This window comes from Etheostoma cragini, chromosome 13 (genome assembly GCF_013103735.1).
Source record: "Etheostoma cragini isolate CJK2018 chromosome 13, CSU_Ecrag_1.0, whole genome shotgun sequence".
Lineage (NCBI taxonomy): Eukaryota > Metazoa > Chordata > Actinopteri > Perciformes > Percidae > Etheostoma > Etheostoma cragini.
In genome coordinates, this window is record NC_048419.1 from 23,094,285 (window position 1) to 23,116,220 (window position 21,936).

Consider the following 21,936-nt stretch of genomic DNA (forward strand, 5'->3'; position numbering starts at 1 on the left):
GTGTGTGTGTGTGTGTGTGTGTGTGTGTGTGTGTGTGTGTGTGTGTGTGTGTGTGTGTGTGTGTGTGTGTGTGGTGGTCAGGACAGTAGAGTGAGGTGCTAAAAGCCTTTTGTCCAGCAGGAAAGGCGATGTCAGCAGCCACAGTGAGGGGAAAAAAGTGAGGGGGGAGCTGGGGTCATTTGGCTTCAGCCTTTTTTGTGCGTGTATGGGCCGAAGGACCTAAGAGCCTGTGACTAATGTGGGTTTGCACCCCCCCAGCCCTCTTTTCCTTTTACATTGTTTGCCCCCACTGTCCAGATGGCCAGTGAGAAGAATAAATCCTGGGAAGGCGAGGAGAGATTTTAAATTCCTTTGCAGGACAGGGGGTAAAGGTGGGGGGTGACGGGAGGTTGACAGGGTTTGGGTGGAGCACTCCCAGTCATTCTGGCACAAACCTTCTTCTTTTTTTCATTTGAAAAATGGGAAAAATCACCTTTTATGTATTTGTTTTTACCTTTACTTATGATTAGGGATCTTTAATTGGGATTAACATGTGTGATAAACAAAATGGGGCACAAATGTTTACAGTTGACATTTTAAATCTACGTTGGCACGTCTACAGCCAACCATAACACGCCATCCTTTCTGCGTCCTTCACACAAAAACTTTTTTCACCTATCGTCTTGTGTTGCTATTTTTTTCTAGTTTATTAGGACGGCTGTATTGCTGTTCAATAGTTGTGTTGCTGTCTGTTATCCCTGTGTTCATTTAATTGTAAAGTGCACTGAGACCATGTTCACTGGTGATTTTACACTTTAAATAAAAATTTGATTGGGCGCCCGGATAGCTCAAATGGTAGAGCAGGTCATTCAAGATATATAATATCTAGTTACGAACAAATATATAAAGATATAAAAATAGAAATAGACAAGGCTGACAGTATTTGTCGGGCCATAAGCAGAATGTGGTTGTACCCCATGTCACACTTTAGCATGACAACAGCTCTTAACATCTCCTATATTCCGATAAATGACCTGAGGCTACACACACCTGGTTAATGGTAGAAGAACTGAATGGAATCATGAAACAATGACCTGTAAACCAATCCTGGAGCTTTTTTTAATACATATCAGTTCTTCGGTTCTTTCAGTGTGTGTATGCCCAACGTGTGTCTCATTTACTTCTGAAGCTGAATAGAAAGCAATATGACATATTACAATTGTAAATGTAGCAGAACCATCAACTCAACAGGTGACGGGCCACTTTATATTTCAATACAGCTATAGGAAGCAATATTATTTTTACCTACAGTATACCCGGTTAAAAAAAAAAAATCCTATTCATATATTATTTACCATATGTGTTGCTGAAAGAAAAAGCTGTTTTCCTATCTGTATTTTATTTTTTGTGTGTGTGATTGTTTTCTTTCTCTTTTAGAGATCTTTAATTTTATGTTTGCAGAACTGGCTAAACATGATGTTTGAATTGAGTCCGCTACGGTTCCGCCTTACGTTTAATATATATATATATATATATATATATATATATATATATATATATATATATATATATATATATATATATATATACATACATACATACAGTATGTGTGAGGCAGAGTGGAAGTACAGGCGGGCTCCTTTTGAGGAGGAGACAAACAAAAGAGAAGAGAGAAAAGGAAGGAAATGAAATGATGCGAGTGTTAAAACAGTGAGAGTTCCCCTATCGGCCCATCAGCCACACAGCACCTTGACTTGTAGTAATTAACTTGTACAGATGTGACACACACACGGCCAACGTGAGTTGATGTTTTTGGCACATACTGGTCTAGGACGCTTCCATTTCATCTGGTCAAATACGTGTCCAACTCTAAAATATAGACTTCAGGTCTTTTCTACAGGTTAGTTACTTTCAGTGGTTAGCCATCAAAGCTGAAATCTTTTTGTGAATGTACACGGTTTAAGTTTGCATCAAGGTCCTTGCAGGTTTTGCAAAGCCTCTATTGTTGTACCCAGTGAGTCAGTTTCTCTGAAGAGATACAGAAGCCTTTTTTTTTTTTCGTGTTCAAGATCATTAATACCGGTGACTGGGATTTACGTCAGCCAACAGATTCACTGATATATTTAGAGTAAAAATGTCTCCATTTCCTGTTAAAGAGAAAAATAGGACTGCACTCAAATGTTGTGCTCCATCTGTAAACACACAATTGAGCATTTTATGTGGAGAAAACTGGGGATACAAATGACCGAGCTGCGCAAATTTCTCCGTGGGATACTCGAACCTCCCACTGAATGCTGTCATTTATTTTCATTGGTTTCCTTCAGTAATGGACTTCGCTTGAACAACATCTTTGTATTTAACCTTGAGAATGAAGCATTTGAGTGCATATGTGCATTATGTTTCCACACAAACCACTCACACACACACACACACACACACACACACACAGACACATTCACATACACACACTTTACTATGATCATTTCACTTTCTAGTTTTTCTCTCTGAAAGCACATTTGGAATTTTTAGAAAGGTCTAAATGAAAATTAAATTTTAATTTACACCAAGTCAGTAATGCTCTATTAGCCACCGTTATTAAACATACAGGTATTAGTCTTGGGGACATTGGTGCACACAGTACATATTCTCATATAGAACTGATAATATACATACTGCATCACGCTGTATAGAGATTAAAATACATACACAGTACTTCAACTGTGCAACTGCATACATATACTTAATCCGTACCATGCAACAATGTGTTGATATTGCATACAATGCATGTTGTATTTAATCAAGGATTCAGAAATTTTGCTTTTCACTTACATAAAGTTTGGTGACATACAAGAGACTAAAGAATGGTCAGAATTGATGCAGCACAGGCTGATATATCAAGTATGGGTCCACCTCCAATATCCTTTGATATTGGTTTTTTTTTTGGTATGAACATTTTCCCATGATTGTAGCCTGCATTATCACAAGTTTTATTTTTGTAACTGCATATGAAATGTAGATTTGAAGTCAGATCCACCTCACTGGCCCATCCCTGGCCAGTTGTCATGGCCAGGCTGGCTGAGAGTGAGGGAGGCCAGCTGTAGCATAGGAGCTGTTCTCTCTCATTTCCACTTCATTTATCTCTCCCCCCCTCCTTCCTCCCTCCTTCCATCCATCCATCTATCCCTTCTTCCTTTCCTCTGCCAGTGGACTCTCTCCATGCTGCGCTCCACTGTGCCCAGTCAGCTGTGGCAGAGCAAATGGCATCTCTTTGTTTCTTCACTCTCTTCCTCAAAGACTCAGTTTAAGTGCAGTCATATGTTTCTATATTTATACACATTACCAAGTTAAAGCACTCAGATATTGTGGACACTCAAAGCCAACCATTCATGTTTGTTTTTTCTTGATTAAGCACTGCTTTTTTGGTCACTTTTGCTCTTTTCCTAAGCGTCAATTCCTTTTTTTCCTTTGAAGGGATCAGACGTGTAGGAGACTCGGGAGTGCTGGGTGAAGGGTTTTGGTTATAAAAAAAATAATGATAACTGAAGTCATGCAGGAAATAAACAAAAGTAAAGGAAACCAAATCACTTCCAGATCTGACCCACTGTAAAGCAGAGCCAGGTCCAGACAGAGAACGCTCTCTGTTGCCTTTGCCCTCCCTCCCATCCTCCCTCCTCTCCTTGGTATGAATCTGCCGTATCTCATTCCCCAGCGCTAATTCCAATTTAATTGCCAGTAGCCCGAAGCCTCCTCAATAGGAGTAACAAATGGTTTGATTCTGTAGACTTCATCAGACTGCATTTTAAATGCGACACAGTAACCCGGTGCGAATGCCAATGAAGCCTGGCGAGTAGCTCCTCTGTTTACTAATTATCCTTTTTCTTACTCCGAGCCACACTGCACAAGTTGTCTGATTAAATCGGATTTGTGAGGATTGGAGGGTGGGGCGGGTGAGTGGGTGCTCTGGCGGTGGTGGGTGCGGCGGGGATGTCAGGGGGTGATAGTGGTGGTGGGAGTGCGGTTGGATTGGATGGCAAGTATGGTCCGTCTTTGTAAATGATCCGCAAGTCCACAAGAAGAAGAAGAAGGAGCCGGAGGTGTAACTGTAAATCACGATAAAGGGCTTTGCCACGGTTTCTCTCGTTGACATTAATTCCCAGCTTGCGTCGTTTACAGTCAGCATGGTGGTGAGGGAAAAAAACAAACACATGCTGGTAAATAAATTCTACTGACATTTCAGAATTTATATCCACTGCAGTCGTGCAGGGGAAGGCTTTGAGATTCCTTTTAAGCTTGTTGAAGGTGGATGTGTTACAGGAACACAGATTTTTCTTTTTCCATATACTGTACATGTAGCGTATTCTTCAGTTAAATTATAGCATTTTAGTTGGTGCATTTTTACAGCAGTTATTTTCTCGTGGTCAACAAACCTCATAAAATGTGTAAGTCTTTCTCTTAATACTTTCTGACATCACTGCCCTGTCTGAGGCTCTCAGCCCCAAGCATACGTGCTGCTACTGAAGACATCATTCTTTAAAAATGGGTCACAAATACATAGTTTCATTGTTGAAAATTTCCTAAAGTGGATGGCAACTGTAATTTTCAAATTATCAGCAAATATGACTAAACTGAAGTAAATAGTACAATTGTTTGGGGGGGGGTGCTAATTCCATCTTCAGAGTAATACATATTTGATGCTCTGCTGAGTATTTACGGCAGCAGGAAGGCGTATGCAGAATTGATTCAAAATCAACCACATGTTCAATACTTTCTGCACAACAATGGAGCTCTCTGGCACAGAGGAATCAGCTTTGATTTTAGACTTTGGCTACACAGATATCTGTGATGGCATCAATTCATTGTTGGATGTCTAGATTGAAGCTTTATTTTTTTTAAATACTGAAACACATTTGACCGTTAAATATTCCTTAGGTACTATATCCTGTATCCTAACATCCCACCGATCCTGAGTTAACACTACAATAACCTCAAGTAATAATGTGAAATAGCAGTGAAGTGCTCCAGTTGCTACAGTAGGGACTGGGAGAGAACATGGCGAGGCTATGATGTTGTGCAGATGAGAAAATTTGCACTGCTATAAAGACCTCTCCCTGTCAACTAAATGGCCAGTTGAGCTGCCATATGGTTGTGCTGACATTATCTCTGGGTAATTAATATGGCATCTCGCCTGGCATCTGGTGGCATTAATCTAGCTGCGAGCAGTTCATCTTACAATGTCAGCGCTGCAGCGAGCCCGACGTGAATTATCACTGCCCGATGGAACTGGGAGGCAGGGAACAAACACAACAAGACACAGCAGGCCAGCCTGGGTGTGTTGCATTTCCTCATAGTAGAGATGCTTGTTTTTATTTTATTCCAGTATAAATATTGTGAAGAGTTATTGGTTCTTTGAGCTCATCCCTATTCAGTAAAGCTCTAAAGTCACTGCTGGACTGATCATAATCACTGGGCTAATGTAATTTTGTCAGGATGTTTTTCTGTGTGAAACAATCGATGACTTGTTCTGGTGTGTTTGATTGAATTTGTACGGATATAGTATAGTGTGTCCCAGTTCCATATTATTTACTAATACTAAAAAATCCACTCTGAATACTAATGTTGAGTGTATTAGTGTTTACAGTCATGCAGCATGTCATTTAATACTAAGAAGAGAGTGTAATGCAGTGGTTTGTGATTTAAAAGCTCTCTAATGCCTAAAATAAAAATTTGTTCTTGTCCAATTTTGTTTGTAATCCTAAAAAAATATATAATATTATTATTCAGTCCATTATACACCAAATAAGAGTTGAATCTTTGTCATAGCTAGCTGTCTGGATTGCCCCTTCTATAGATCTGAGGAGCAATTAATACATAGTCCTCAGAAATCCACCGAAGGTTAGAATTCCAACACAAAGAAAGCGGAATAAAACGGACATTTGGGCAAAAAGAGCGTGATTTGGACTAGAAGGATTAAAACTGAAAGATGTGGTACACAAGAAAAATCTTCATAGCAACAGGTTGAACACTGAATTCCTCAAGTTCACACAACAAATTGACAGCTCTTGGTGTGGAACTTTCAGGATTTTGAAGAGACTTCAGGGCTTTGACCAAGATTGTTTACTTGCCTAGATTTAACCATTGGCTACAGTTTGCATGTGGCAAACCGATGCTTTGCCCAGGTTGTGTGGAGTGATGTAATTTGGATGCAACACATGTCATGCAACTACTTCAACAGTATTCCTATTTCCTCATTTCTTCATCTGTGCACCCCTATGTGGTGGCTTCCCTTCACAGTTGATCCACATGTACCCGGTTTGTTCAGAATGAAATGAAAGTTCTAGAATGGTTTTACATGTGCATCATGATAACGTAGTTTACAAGCTGGCCATTTGCGCTTTCCCCCGGTGTTTTGATGGCTAAGAAGACAAACACTTGGAAAGCAAGAAATTAGTTTGAAAACATGTAGAGTTTTTCACCATCTAGCAATCAGTCAGAGAATATTCTCATGACAGCACTAGGTGTTTTTTGTGTTCTCCTGGGAAGATTTTATTGGGTATGCTTTTTGGTTTGGAGGTACATTTTCTGTTTGTCAACATAAATGGAAAAACTACTGGCCTGATTGGGGGCCAGGGCAAAACCCCATTGGATTTTAGAGCGGATCTGACAGTGTGAATTCCTGAGTGTCAGGGCTGTACCCTAACATTTCATTGGGGACCTTTTCCGATTCATGTGAGAGTAAATTACAGAAGGCATTTATTTGTTCGCTCGTGACATTTCCCCAGTGACACCCCATGGAGGCGTATAAGTAAAAAGGTGCTTGGCGACCTTTACAGAACGCTTGTGACCTGATGTGCGATGAAGCCTGATTGCAGATGAGAGTAACAACAAATACTTGTTGTCCAGACTAATCTAAAGAGCAGCGGGAACGTCACCCCTGCTGTTGTTTCTCACGCCTTCCTCTGCCAACACTGGCAGGACTGTTGTGACTGGTGTTTGTGGTGACGGGCAGTTAGATGGTGGCAGCTAGCAGAGCTGAGAACACAACAGAGCCCCTGGTTGGTTGGTTGGTTGGATGGTTGGATGGAAGGATAGTTGGTTGGTTGGATGGTTGGTTGGATGATTGGTTAGATGGTTGGATGATTGGTTGGATGGGTGGTTGGTTGGATGGATGGATGGTTGGTTGGTTGGTTGGATGGTTGGATAATTGGTTGGATAATTGGTTGGTTGGATGGGTGGTGGATGGATGGATGGATGGATGGATGGATGGATGGATGTTGTGACTGGTTGTTGAAGCTTGGTGAAAAGCAAGAATAGTCCGAGGCAAGAGGGGAATATATTTTTACTCTGTGTGCTACATGTGATGCATGTTTTCTCAACAAGAAATGAAGTTCTACATTATCATATTCAAATTTTAGTGATGCAACACACTTCAGTTTCTAACATTAAATTAAATCTCTAAAGTTTGAGGTCTCTGCCTGTTAAAAGAAAGTTTTTCCTCGCCACTGCCGCAAAAATCTGGAAAGGGTCTTGAGGCAACTTGTTAAGTTTTGACACTATAACCACAGTTGAATTAAAGCTGGAAGAAGAAATCTATTACGTTGGCTGTTAGAAGGATCACTTAAAATATGTTAGATCATTACGTATGCTTATTTTTAGGTTTATACTTGTATTTTGGCTTTCAACTATGCTTACATGTTTAAAAACACATTCTTTTCCAATGCTGTCTGTCTCAATGTACCTGTATTCACGCTCCGTCCGAAACGAAAAGCCCAGTGTGCTCTGATTAGCATGGGACTTCTTAAGTCCTGGGTGTTTATACTAAGATGGGGGGGAGGATTCCAATGATCCTGCTTGTGACACAGGAAGGGCAGCCAAATCTGAATCCCATGTTTTCTGATATTGGTAGCCCAGACTGTTGTGTGTTGGTTAGGCACAATGGGACTATGATGAGTGGTTTAAAAGCCGATATATGTTATATGAATATGCCTTTAAATCACTCAAGCCACTTAGTAGTTATGTTGATCTCCCACTGAGATTGAATTGAAACCCGTACAATGAATGTGGTTGTGTTAGGATACAGAAGCCTACATTTAGTCCCTCTCTCTATAGATAAACTATAGCTTATTATAGATTGCTATTGACAAGAGCAAGCAGTAACAGAGGTTGGGGGCTGCGGTAATGGCCTGTAATTGAACACCTTGTGCTGAGGTCCCGTTGCTCTCTGCCTCATTAACTCTGGCAGGTCCTCCGTTCAGCGCGCTCCATTGCAGGCCACAGTCGGGACGCATTTAACTGCCTTGACTGCAGTCCAAGAAACACGAGCCTTTCAGGACGGATTTGAAGCAGGAGGGCAAGGACTGCGACGCTCACCATGATGCATGCATCTGAGTTGTTAAAGTCAAACATTGTTATGGTTTTACTTCTCACCTCCTTGTGAGTAAGTTGCCTGAAATTACTGACTCAAATATAGTCAACCTCAGTCGCTTCTTTAAGGTGTAATTCCTCTTAATAGAGCAGTAATTCTTTAAAAAATGGGCGTCAAGACAAACCATAAAAGGAGTAAAATCACCCATTAAGAAGTTATTGTATGAAATAGAAGTACCTTGAAGTACTCCTGAACTTTTACACAACCATCAACATTTTGTCAAATCCTGCACTAATCTTTTTTTTTCTTAAAGTTATATAGTTATGTTATTCATGGATGTATGTACAGTATGTATGTATCTATGTATGTATTATTTGATTCTGTGTTAATGTTAAATTTGTTTTTATGTATGCACCGTCAACCAAAGCCAATTCATATTAAGTGCTACTAAACTGGCAAGTCACATCAACATTTGATTGAGTTTTTGGCCATGGTGGTGGCATTTTTAAATTTACACTTTTTATAGTTATAAACCTTAACATTTTAGTCCTGGTTGGTTTGTTGTGTCACATGTGGTGACTAGTGATAACAATAAGAGTTCATTTGGAAATGAAAATCGAATGCATTACAAGTTTGTGTTTGAGGTCAGAGGTGGGTGCTTGGTTCCCCTGGTCAACGCATTTTCATGAACGGTGAATGATATAGTACAAAAATGTATGCACACCAAGATGTTAGATATCGTACAAAACCAGAGTGGGAGAGTAGGAGAGGGATCTTTTAGCCGGGTACAGAACACTCCAAAATGCTGGTCGTTTTGGGGGTTTATTATGGTTATGTTTGCAACAAAAGGTCGGCATTAATGTGGCTGCAAAAGTTACGTTTAGCCACCAAAATGACTAATTTTAGAAAAAAGATTTTGATTTGGATTAGAACACTCCCAAGGAGCATGCATTTCCCGCGTGAAAGTTTTTTGTTTTCCCTGGGAAACGAATTCCGCTCCCTGGCTTTAAAGTCCTGTGTTTTATGACCCACACAGACTCCCCAACCTCCTCCCTATGTATTCTTATGTAATTGAAATGCTTACTCATTATAGTGCTTAATGTTTCTTAGCTTTTTGAAGGTATAATTCATGAAAACAGGCTGCCCTTTTGCACATCACAAACAGTAAAAGTGCCTACCTTTGGCCAGCCTCTACCCCATTTCTCTACTCTGTGCCCATCCGGCCACTGTCACCTCCCATCGGGGAGTATTCCTCTCCATTACCGGCCTATGTCCGTCCTCCACTTAAATAACAGCAGCCCTGCCACTCCAGGCCCATTAAGATACTGCCGGCACTGCCGCGGTCACACACACAAACAGCCACAAGCTGCCCGAGCCTTTTATAAATAGATGGCGGGAGAAGGAGAGAGAGCTGGTTAGAGGAGGTAAATTATTCCAAAACAGCCAAACAGGACTGAGACTAAGAACCCCCCACCACTCTGGCTACTGCAGCTCCTCCTTTCAGGTGTCACTTTGGGCTGACTCAATTTTACACTGTAATGGACCGCCTGGGTCAACTACTTTTCTCCCACCTTCCCTTCCTTTTTTATCTCTCCACTGCTCTCTTCATCTATCAGAGGCCGACAACACCTTTCCTCACTTTGCTGCAACGCACACATACACACAGAGTATTCCCTGCACTGACGGTGTAGTTTGCACCACTTAATTTTGTCTAACACTAATCAGGGTTCGCACTACGCTTTACAACCAACTGTGGTTTGCAGAAGGGGAAACGATAGCAAGTAGCTTTCCACATACTGTTAAAAAGCATAAATGTAACATCTGTGATGTCACCCACAGTTTTATGAAAGGATCTTTCGAAGCTTGTATTTGCATTTACTACCCACCATCATGTTTGACGGTTGCTAGAAAACCCCGAGACAAAAATAAACGTATGAAATAAAATAAAGATCTTGCTTCACACAAGTCTGAAGCTTGCAAGTATGTTTGCATTAACTATACAGAGCTTCATGAGAGCAGTTATGACCTCCGCCTTTGTTTTCAGTTTGTGTGCGTGTTTATTGGTTGGTTTGTCTGTTATTAGAATTATGAAAAAACACTACAGACCCATTTTTCCGGAAACTTTGTGGAAGGCTGTAGCATGGGCCAAGGACAAACCCATTACATTTTGGAGAAGCATCCGAATGACAAGGCAGATACACAACTTATTTTTCAATTTTGATACCAGTAAGAGAGAGAGCATGGCCCTGGCGGAGGTCTGCTCTCTCTGAGTGCCCTTCTTTTTTCTTATGATGCTTCTATACCGGTGTTTTATTGTTTAATACCAAAGTCAAATGTTTTAGGCATGTTTTTTTCTTATTGAAGTCTTTTATAGTGGTCTATGTGTGGCAGTGAGTGTATTAAACATCAAAGCTTTTTTGAAGACAGAAAGCATCCAGTTCTACGTGCGTGCGTACATGCATGCGTACATGCGTGCGTGTGCGTGCATGTGTGTGTGTGTGTGTGTGTGTGTGTGTCGGTATGTAGGTTTCATATTTCCACCATATCCACTCCTAAGCCTAGACCTTAGGTCACAGGTCTGATAACCTTTTACATTCCAAACCGTGTTTTTGTTCCCTCTAATTCCAAAATCTCTCTCAATCCACCTCCCCTCCTCCCATACTGTCTCTTTCACTTATTCTGGCTGAGGACCACTCAGGCCATTTTCATTCTCTTCCCCTTCAAACAACAGTAATAGCGTGTTACTTTATGACTTTAATGTGGGGATAATATTTGGTCTGGAGAAAGACGTTCTCTTCTTCCACTGACAGAGCTGGTCCACGATAAACTAAGAGAAGGAGAATGCGGTAGACAATGACAATGGAAGTGAACAGGAGGCATGCCTGTCAATCAAAGCCTCTTCAGTACCTGGAGTCCTAGAGGGATTCCAGCAGCAATCGACCCCAGTCAATAACCTCTTCATTGATCAAAGCAGAGGAGGAGAAGAGAAAATCACAACACAGGAGAAAACTAGCTTAGCACTAATTACATGTATGAACTAGTCTGCATTTACAATTGAGTCTGCATCTTGTCACTGGTTATATACACAATGTGTCTCAAGCCTTTTGGGTAAAAGTCCAATGGTATGGAAGACGGGATGCAGTTTACAATCCCAGTTTACAAAACAGGGTTGAGAACTTGGTAGCATGAGACGAGTAATGGAAATAACTGAAAGGTAATGAGCCCCATATACAGAACCGGGATGGTGGGACCTCCAAAATCGCTGAATCCATGTTTAAATCAACAGCGTTGTGCCCATTTTAAAGAGCCATGCAGTATAAAAACATTTTGCAAAAAAGGTTTACAACATACTAGGGGTGTTAAAATTGCTCACTGATAAACTTGTTGATTTTCGGGTCGCTCTTTTTGTTTTTGCCTTTTTGTCTACTGTCTCTCCGCTTCATTCCGGAAGTGTGTTCATACAGCGCAGATAGCATAAAGAGGGGAAATCATACAGTATATCTGTCTGACTCTGCTATACATAATAATATTGAGGAGGGGACTCATCAGGGTTTCATCATGATATCAAATCCATTCAAATCATTGACAAGATAACTGTAATCAAATTGAATCGCGAGACCAGTGAAGATTCAACGTACCAACCTGTTCACTGCAAACATTTTCATATCCATAGCCTAAAAAAAATATATGTTTATGTTTTGTCAATCGGCTTCTATAGAATTAAATATATCTTGTGTAAAAGTATCTGGCCTAGAGAAAAGGTCAACGGATCGCCTACATGTTAGGAATCCTCTTCACCTGTGGGGCGGACGGATTCGTACCTCAGGCTTTCAGTCATGAGTGTTCAACAAAGATCTAGTACAAAGTTCTCCACTGCTGCGGACACAGCTGCTTCCTATACTGTGCAAGACAAAACGAAACCCAGAGACAGAGCTTTGGTCAGAACGGGAAGATTTGTCAATATTTATTTCTCTCCCCTACATGCACCAAAATGAGATTTGTTTTTTCCCCTGTTGGTTTGTACATCACCGTCCTCTACTGCCAACTGAATCTCTTATCTGTACTTGCAATCCAGCAGCTCTTCTCTATCTTTCCTGCTTGTATCATCCTCCAGCGGTGCATCTTCCCTCCATCCCTGTTCCTCAGCGTGTAGAGCAGCCGAGACAGTGATTGATCTGGTGTGTAGGCTGTCGTGGGCCCTCCTCCTCCTCCAATGGTTATGAACATGAGGCGGGCTGCTCTTCATAGATTTTTAAATTAGTGTCAGCTTTGCCCCAAAGATGTGTTATTGACTGATGAAATAGAAACTGAGCTCCAAACACTCAGTCCTTCCCTAGAGTTTTCCCCAGCCTGGTAATTGAAAAAGTGTGAAGGGAGTGTGTTCAAGGCAACGTGCGCCTGAGTGTCTGTTCCTGTGTTTGTGTGCTTGCAAGTGTGCACGCTTTATCTCTGCTGGAGAAAAATGCACAGTGCTCACTTGAGTCAAGATTCGATTGAAGTATTGCATAGGAGATCTTTATCTCCTACACACCCACCCTGAAGCGTGAGTACTGTGTGCACCTTTAATCCTATAAATACAGTTTGCTTCATGTAAACCTATGAAGGCACTTTTTTTTTTTAAACTGTGTGTCTGAGCCCCCGACATCGCACCGTTTTAGTGTATCCTGTTTTTTGATCATTGTGTGCATGCATCAACCTTTAGTGGGATTTGTTTGAGCAAAGCTAGCAATGGTTGTCTCTGTGGCTTTATCTTGAAGTACTGTAGGGGAAGGTGACAACCACTGGCTAGTTTCACAAAGACGGCGCTCTTTTTCCTGCATTGTAAAGCCGAACTCTCATCTTTATTACAACTATGTCTGGACATCACTAAAAAGAAATGCAGAAAGACCATGAAAGAAAACATGAAATCATGAAAATAAGACCCAATAAATCAGTGGCTGTTGGTTTAAGAAATGCAATCCTGCTTAACGGATCTCACCACTAACTCAACCTGTTGTGTTTTTCTCTGCAGGCTCGGACATGGCCATATTCTGCCTGCTTTGTGGGAAGCGTTTCCAGACGCAGACAGCACTGCAGCAGCACATGGAAGTCCACGCCGGCGTTCGCAGCTACATCTGCAGTGAATGCAACCGGACTTTCCCCAGCCATACTGCACTCAAGCGTCACCTACGCTCACACACAGGTCAGTGGAAGCACTCGCTAGCCATCTTCACTACGGCGGTAGGGCCTAAATTTCATACTTGGTTTAGAATGAAAGCTTTGGTGTGCTCCACAGCGTATTCATTTTCAGCTCATTCTAGGGAATCCCTTGACCCTTTCCATATCAGATGGGAATGTGTAATCCCCTCTGGGTCGGCTCACATTTTAACTCAAAGTATTTGAACAAGCCTCTGAGAGACATCATTATCAGATGTCCAAACCATCACACCTAGCTCCCTTTGACATGACGGAGCAGTCAGGTCTTATTTTGCACTTCTTGTGTAGTCTGATTTTCTCCAGCTGCCCTTAATGCCTCTGAAGGAAAGTCACTCGTATCCACAATCAAGTGGCACTCACTATCCAGAGCTTAGACCACAGGTGAGGGTTTGGAAGGCAGACTGACTGACACATCAAGGGCCTCATCTTCAAGCTCAGCTCCCTCAGGGACATGATAAAATGATTGGTTTTTAACCTGTTTAAATATTGACTACATTAAGGAGAACAAAAAAACCAGACCCAGGTCGTAAAGATCCCACATTTCCTTTTTTTAATTTGCCATACGTGCTAGCTCCTACCAAACCTACTAATAATTCATTCCTCCCGGTCCAACCCAATTTACATCAGCGCCTCAGGTGCACCACTGCAATGCTGCAGCACTGGTCGGGGAATTACTCAACTCTGTTGGTCATGCTCAAATAAGAATTTGCAGAAAACTTGCATTACCATTTGTGTCTGCCCCTTTCTTCTCAAAGGAGCACAATTGGATTTTTTCAGTGTCTACCCATAGGCGTAATGTACCAGCCCCCTCAATAATCAAAACACCCTGAAGTGATGAAGGCAGAGTTTAAATGATGTGGTAAGCAAACACTTTGTAAGATGTGCATAATTCCTAAAAAAAAAAAAAACCGAAACACGTGTAGTGTAGTGAATCTGCAGATATATTATCTAATAATAAGAATATTTACATGAACAAAGAAATTTGGATGCAAAAACAGACACAAATTGAACTGCAAAAAGTACCTTAAACCTGAATTTTATCTGAATTCCAGGAGGGGGCGACACATGCAGTCGCAAAAAGGAGGTTGGTTTCTGTAGAAATCCATTAGAAAGTGGCCCACTTCTCACTTGATTCTAAAGTCTGCGATAAAGCAGGAATGTTTTAGGGCGTGGCTATGACGTGATTTCCAGTGAAAGTGTGTAACGTAACGTAGCGTGTAAGGGCTCCTCCCAAAAATCATCACATCCGCAACCAGGACGGCTGCGCCCATGACGGCAAACTTGATGACGTATAGCAGATCTCCAGAAACCAATGGTTGACGTCACACATGCGCTGTCCATTAATATACAGTGTATTGTTAAGTCTGAGTTCTTGCATAGACGAGCCACGCCAGGATTCTTGCTAACATTTCAGGAGAAAATTCAACTCTAAAACCTCATTCTTGAGCTGTAAATACTTTTTGATATGACCTGCTGTACATAACTGAATATCAATCTCTGCTTAAAGACACTCCAAACATTATGACATATTATTTTATCGCATAATAGCGAGGCATGATTATCATTTGCCCCTGAGTCCCAGGTTCCCAGAGCAAAGCCCCAGGTTGACTCTGTGGCAGTAGGACTTTGCCATGATGATTCATTTTAGCTTTGTTTGGGTATATGGGAATATGCTTCACTAATACACAATATCCACTGACATGATAAAGAGCTTAAGGTGTGACCTGCTTTATTGCCTGATAATGAGTCCCCGTGTTGAAAAGGGTCAGTTGCACAAAAGCACGTGTTTATTACATGTATAACAGACATTACATATTACTGACACGTGGAACAACACAAAATATTACACACAGGCACGTATTGTCAGTCATTTCACATGTGAAAAAATCACGATATGGGCACTTGTGAATTAAAAGGAACATTTCACATGTAAATGTAAAACATTTTTCATAAAATTTAAACTTTGTTTTCTGGTTTTCTCATTTTGTAAATATCTAACTAGTCACACAGGAAGCCCTAAATCTTGGATGTGCGTTTTTATATACAAATGTTGAGTTCAAATATTCATATTAATTCTCATTTTCTTCTAACAAATAGATTCTTTGGGCTTTCGCATAGAAAGTCTTATTCTCGTATTACTACCTCCCATCCAGGGGTGTTTGACTAATAAAATAGCTGACCATGAAAACACACATACGCACTGCCACAACAGGAGATCACCTGTAAAAAACCTTACACTCTGGCCTGCAGCAAGGGTTGTCATTGACAAATAAATATCTTACAGTATAATACAAAGGAAAAAAAGTTTTTATTTTTAGGAAATGGGCGTGAATTATGTTATCTTCTACCGAGTTACATTGGTGTGCTGCAGTGTAGAGCGAAATAAACTGCATTAATTCAGGTCAACACCAAATGGATTCTGCAGCAGTCAGACGCAGCTTATTTACAGTGAGTATTTTTTTTTGTTTAGTTTTTTTTCCCCCCCAGCCCACTAGTAATTCTCTCAGTGCTGGCTCTCTACTGAGGCGAGGCCGGGATACTAATACATTGTTGTGAGGGAGCAGAGGTAGCCTGACGGATGCTGCTATTCAGAGTGGAGAGAAAGGAAGAAAAAAAAATAAACGTAACCATGACAGAATATGAACACATGGAAATGAATCCCATTTCACCGGCGAGGAATGGATGCTTTTTTCTTCCCCATCTCTCTCTCTCTCTCTCTCTCTCTCTCTCCTCTTTCCCTCTCTTTCTCTCACCCAGCCGCCTGTCTGCGACCTTAAATAACAGTCTCACTGTCAGAGCCGATTTAGCTCACCGGCTCACGGATAAATATTTGAAACGAAAGGCTGGGAGATGAGAGCAGTCGGCCCTATTTACAAGTCAGGCGAATACACCATTAGTGTGTGATGGTGGAAGGTGCTGAGGGGCGGGGGGGCTGTGGACCAAGCTGCTTGAGCCGCCTGTACAGTAGTGATGCACACATCTGCTCCATCTACCAGACATTGGAGAGGACACAAGCAGCGTCTTTGATCCACCTGCCCACCCGGGCGACGCAAATGTCAGCTCGTCTGTGGAGCAGCAGATGAGACTTTGCGCCGCGTCCCGCTGTGGGCGCGCGTTAAATCACAACGAGCCAGCCGCAAAAGCAATCGTTTAAATATGATGTGGAGCCTTTTGTCAGGGGATTATAAAGTCAGCAACTCGCACAGCCATCATGGGCGCCAGAAAAATGTCCTAATTTACCCTCCAACAAAAAACAGCAGAGACATGGTGTTCCTCTAAATTTACACTCTGATGTTAAAAATCTCATTCACACTTTAGTTGGTAATAAGGCCAAAATAGTGTTTTAAAACAGGCCCAGCCTCAGAAAATCACCTTTTCCAGCCTTCACCTCTCATACAAAGACAAATGTGCTGCCTTCATCAAACGAAGTCCATCCAATGTGGAAATCTGTCTATATCCATCTCACAGGTTTTTGTTAGTGTCCATGCATCCAACATGCATCCAAACCACAAACAATGTCTCATTAACAGGGCTGTAGCTTTTGTGTCAGACGTGAAGAGGACACAATCAAAAAGGGACCCATCAAACCAAACAATGTGAAGCTTATTGTAATAAGGTTTCTCTCAAAAAATAATATATATATATATATACATAACAAAAATCAGTGTAAATTGCTGAATCAAAAATGCACAGACTTGGGGCAACGTCTAGCTCACCCAGTAAGAGCGTGCGCCCCATGTAGGCTGTGTCCTTTGCAGCGGCCCGGGTTTGAGGCCGGCCTGCAGCTCGTTGCTGCGTGCATGTCATCCCCCATCTCTCTCCCACCTTTCCTGTCTATCCACTGAAACTATCAAATAAAGGGAAAAGCCCCCCAAAAAATAAAATGCACAGACTTTTGTAATTGGTAATATTATATGTGCTTCTATACTAATGAGCCTTGTCCTTTACCGTCTTGTCTTTGACTGGTGTTCAATTACAGTGTCTTTTTTCTGAGAATATGAACTACAAAAAGCAGATTAAATAAGTCTTTGGGATCATTTTCCCCATTCAATACGCAAAGTAGTTGGAAGTGCTTTTTGTGTCCCCTAACCCTGCAAACAGCCCCAACAAGCGCCCCTCCCAAAGGTGAAGGCTGGCTGAATGTACCCAGGACCAGGGGCTATTACTGCATGCAGAGGCAGAAAGGGTAGATCCTTTACATGCAGCTACTTTGGCGTGTTGTTTGGGTGGTCTAGGTCATGGCAGTATTACTCTCGGTTGTTTACTTTCAACACTAATGTCATCTTCTTCTGATCTAATTCAGTTGCCTGTTGAACCATCTACAAAGTTTTGTGTTTTGCACTCAGCTTTATTCACACTTATTGTTTGAAGAATATATATCTTGTCACTCAGCTGGGCTCTAGGCTACGCAGCCTCAGAGGTGACATGCAGGGAGAAAAAAAGAAGTTCTGTGGACTAACACTAAACCCGAGGTCTCGAGTTTGAAACTCACAGTTGTCCCCAGTACATGTTTTTTTTTTGTCACCTCTGGGGCTCCGTACTAGGCGGCCATTGTAGCATTAAAAAATAAATGGGGGGGGGGAACGCCAGAGATGAAACGTTGATCCGTAATAATGGTACTACAAGGTCAGAATATGTACAGTAGTCTTTAGCACAAAAAACAAATAGACACACAAGCAAACACACGTAAAATGTCACAGGTACCCGCAGATATTTGCCCCAGGAAATTGTAGTCAATTTTGGCAAGCATTCCCCGCAATTAACAAGATCTCAATTCCCAGCATTCAACCCTAATTTTATGTGGCAGCTCCTCTACTATAGAAAGCATTCTAGCCCAGTTATTGGTTAAATCACCATTCTGTTGCATCAAATGACAACAGGATGCAGCAAAAAGCACTTTTATGGACGTTCATTATGTGTGCTTCATTTTACCTGTCTGCTGGCTTATCTTTTAAAAGCAGCCTCGCTGGTGGAGGCTCTGACACTGGATCACCATTTAGGGCAAGAAAAACGGAAGGGGGGGCAGATTTAATGGTGTTTATTTCAGCCTCTAAATCATGCCATCTTGCCTGGTCTCCCTCACTGCACGTCTTTCTTCTCATTTTCCTCCCTCCACCTGCCATTTCATCACCCTCTTTACACATGACATGAGATTACACAGCACCATGTCGCCTCTTTATTTTGTTTATATGCCCTTATTGCATGGATGTACACTACAGTATAGGTCCAAGCACTCACACATGAACACACAATGTGTGCTTATAACAGTGGCAGTCATGGCAGCTGTGCTATTCCCCTTCCCTAACACACCACACGCAGACAAACACTCTCTCTTTACAGACCAGGCCTTCATTAATATTCCGTTGTTGTGCACTGTCTGTGTGTAAGTGTCTGTGTGTGTGTGTGTGTTTTTTTTTTAAACTCCAAGCCAATTTGCTGTCTGCTGTGGCGTGGTGTTTTGTGTTCGCAGCTGTATTTGATAGTGCTACAGCCAGAGAGGAAGAGACAGAGAGAGGACTGAATTGAATGTAGAGAGAGAGAGAATGAGCCAGTTCTGATCCTGGCAGTGATGGAGCCCGGTGATTTACAGCCTCTTACCGTATATAATGAACACGCCCCGGGTGCCCATGGGCACAGGCATCCTCAGCAGGCCCTTGGGTTGTCAAAGGAGCCGATGGTGTGGGGGGGGTGTTAATGTAGAGGTGGTGGTGGTTAGGAGGGGTCAGGAAACGCAGGTGGTGATGCTCGGGGGCACCCGAGGGTCCACTCACCATGCTGTGGTTCCACCTCACTGTGCTGAGTCCTCATCTGCGCCCTCCCTGCCATGTGGCCACAGCAGAGAGGAAGAAGACAGAGATAGGAGGGAAGGAAAGCAACGAAGGAAGGAAAGAAGAAAAGGTATTAGAGGAGGAAAGAAAGAGAGCGAGAGATAAGGTGATAGTGGCAGGTCTGGGATGGACAGAGGACATGTCTCCATTATTTGCTAGCCCCAGTGAGAATATTCTGACAGAATGAAGTCCCGTCTGGCCCTTTAAATTCTCTCACAATGTGACTATAGAATAGTGTCTGATTTATTTAAAGCTTTGCGGTGCAGCTTTGCACTTTGGCGTCCCCGAGTGGCTACAGGCGATAACGTGCATGATATGGATCCCGGGTCCAAGCAGGATGCTGGAGCCCCGACAGCAAGCACTCTGTGTTTTATACCAATCTGTTCTTTTATGCCTCGGCTGATACCAGACATGCTTTTTTTTTTACTGTGTGGAATTACAGTATGTTTTCACATAAGTGTTCTAATGTTATATTAATTTGAGTAAAACACAAACCCTATATTGAAATGAGAAAGACAGTGAGCTCTTTTCCTACATGTTCAAGATTTTTGAAGGTGTTCGCTAACAGTAACAAGACATTAAGCGTAAATAACCCTCCATAGGTCTTCTCTGGGTGTTAGCATCCCACTCGCTGGTCTGATCGGAGGCCCTAATTAAAGGCAGGTGAATCTGAGCTCAATTATTATTCCTGTAGCGTTGTGCGAGCCCACCGAGCTCCGTGATGGATTGTGATCTCTGCTGTGGTTGAAACGCTAGAAAGAGCACAATGTCTTACAGCGGGAGCCACTGATAACTTCACGCAGACAAATAAAGACTGTCACTTTTATTGATTTTTACCCAGCCCCCACCGCCGCCGCCATATACACCCACACCCCCTGCTTTATCCCTGTCTCAGTCCCCCCCCGCCCCCCCCCTCCAACCTCACCTCCATCCCCATCAAAGCTTCCATTTAATGAGAAGGTGTCCAACATCACAAGGAAAAGGAAACGTTTCTTCCACGAAAGTACAGCACGCCCCAGAATGTGATCAGCATTTAAGCGGTGTCCATCTCTCATCCTTCTTCCGTCCCTCTGTCTCTCAACACATACATACTGTATATGCTGCCATAAAATCTTAAGTAAAATATGCAGGACAGAAGTGAAATTGTCTCTTAACAGCGGGGCAGCGGCGGCAACACATAACGAGAAAAGCAATTTATTCCGTGGCACATTGCTGCTCGGACAGGCAGATAATGAAAGGCATAGGTCATCGATGGTGACTTAAACCTGCAGCGGTGGAGTGAAATAGCCTACATTAATAAATATCCACAACATTATGTGTAACGGGGAGGGGGGGGGGGGGGGGTAACTGACGCAAGATGCAGCCCCTCATCAAACACAGGAATACAACTAGTATTTGTACTGGTGGTGAGAACCTCCTGCAAATCATAATATCCCTGATCATTGACACCTGAATATGCATTATAGGGGACCTGCGCTCTGGCACCCTGAGGAGAAGAATGTGATGCCTGTTGGGGACACACATACTGTACATCCACCAGCCAGCCAGCCTGGTGTCTGAAATAGGTCTAATGTTTAAGAATGGAAATGTGTTGCTCTGTAAATAACAAGTGAGAATGCACTTACCCATGTGTGAAAGCATTAGACAGAGGAGCCATGAATAGAAGCAGATGCTATGCTTACAGTGAGGTAATACATTGGAAGCCAAATAGAGATAAGGTTGTCTACAACTTCTTTGCAGTTCTTTTTATCTAACCACAACCAAAATGGTTTGATATAACACTGAAGATCTATATCTACTCTATGCTAAAGGAAATGTGGCCGGTTCTCAAACTGATAAAACTGATGTTAAATACACAAACAACATTCTTACTCCATGTCTGTTGGATGCCATGTGTTGAATAGCTTTGTTAACTCTATGAATGAATAAAAATGCCACCAAAACAAGCAAGACATTACAGGTGAACAGGGTAAAAAAAAACATGTCAGTAAGTAAGTTTTCTAAAATGTTATGTATAACTGTAAAAATTAGGCATTGTTGTATTAAATATGCACTATTTTGCATACATTCCCAGAACATAAATTTGAATAGGTTCAAAATTATTGTTTCATTTAGTTGACATGTTGGAGTCTAATTTATCACTCCATAAATTACAAAATACTACCAACCGCCAAAAAACAATCAATTTTTGCCATGTTTTTACGGATAAAATGTAAATCTGGTTATTCATGATAAATGAGCGAACCCAAAATAGACATAGTGTGGACAAATGAACACCTAAATGTTTTCTTTTCACTGATCTGAATGGAAGCAAAATAACCCAGAATCTCAAAATGAGAAAATATTTTGGCCTGCAGTGTCTGGCCTTTACAAGAAGTACCAATAAAAACTCCAAAAACATTCATAACAGGTTCAGCGCTTCAACCCGCAACACTACACCAGTTTAGGCCAAATGAAGTGCTTCTCTTTGTTGTCCATTTGATCTGCAAAATATGAACGTTTTAAATACAGCATCTGAACTCTGCAGCTGTAATCGTTTTGATCACAGAGATGGCTGAGAGCTCTCTCCCC

General features: G+C 41.9%; 1 protein-coding gene across 2 annotated transcripts in view; it reads left to right on the top strand.

Annotated features, from left to right (window-relative positions):
• Window positions 1-21,936, top strand: part of zbtb16a (zinc finger and BTB domain containing 16a) — a 144,120-nt gene that overhangs the window by 112,462 nt on the left and 9,722 nt on the right. For both annotated transcript variants that reach the window (XM_034889029.1, XM_034889030.1), the window contains exon 5: window positions 13,353-13,523. In XM_034889029.1, coding sequence (XP_034744920.1) covers window positions 13,353-13,523 — 171 coding nt within the window. The remainder of the gene's footprint in view (window positions 1-13,352; window positions 13,524-21,936) is intronic.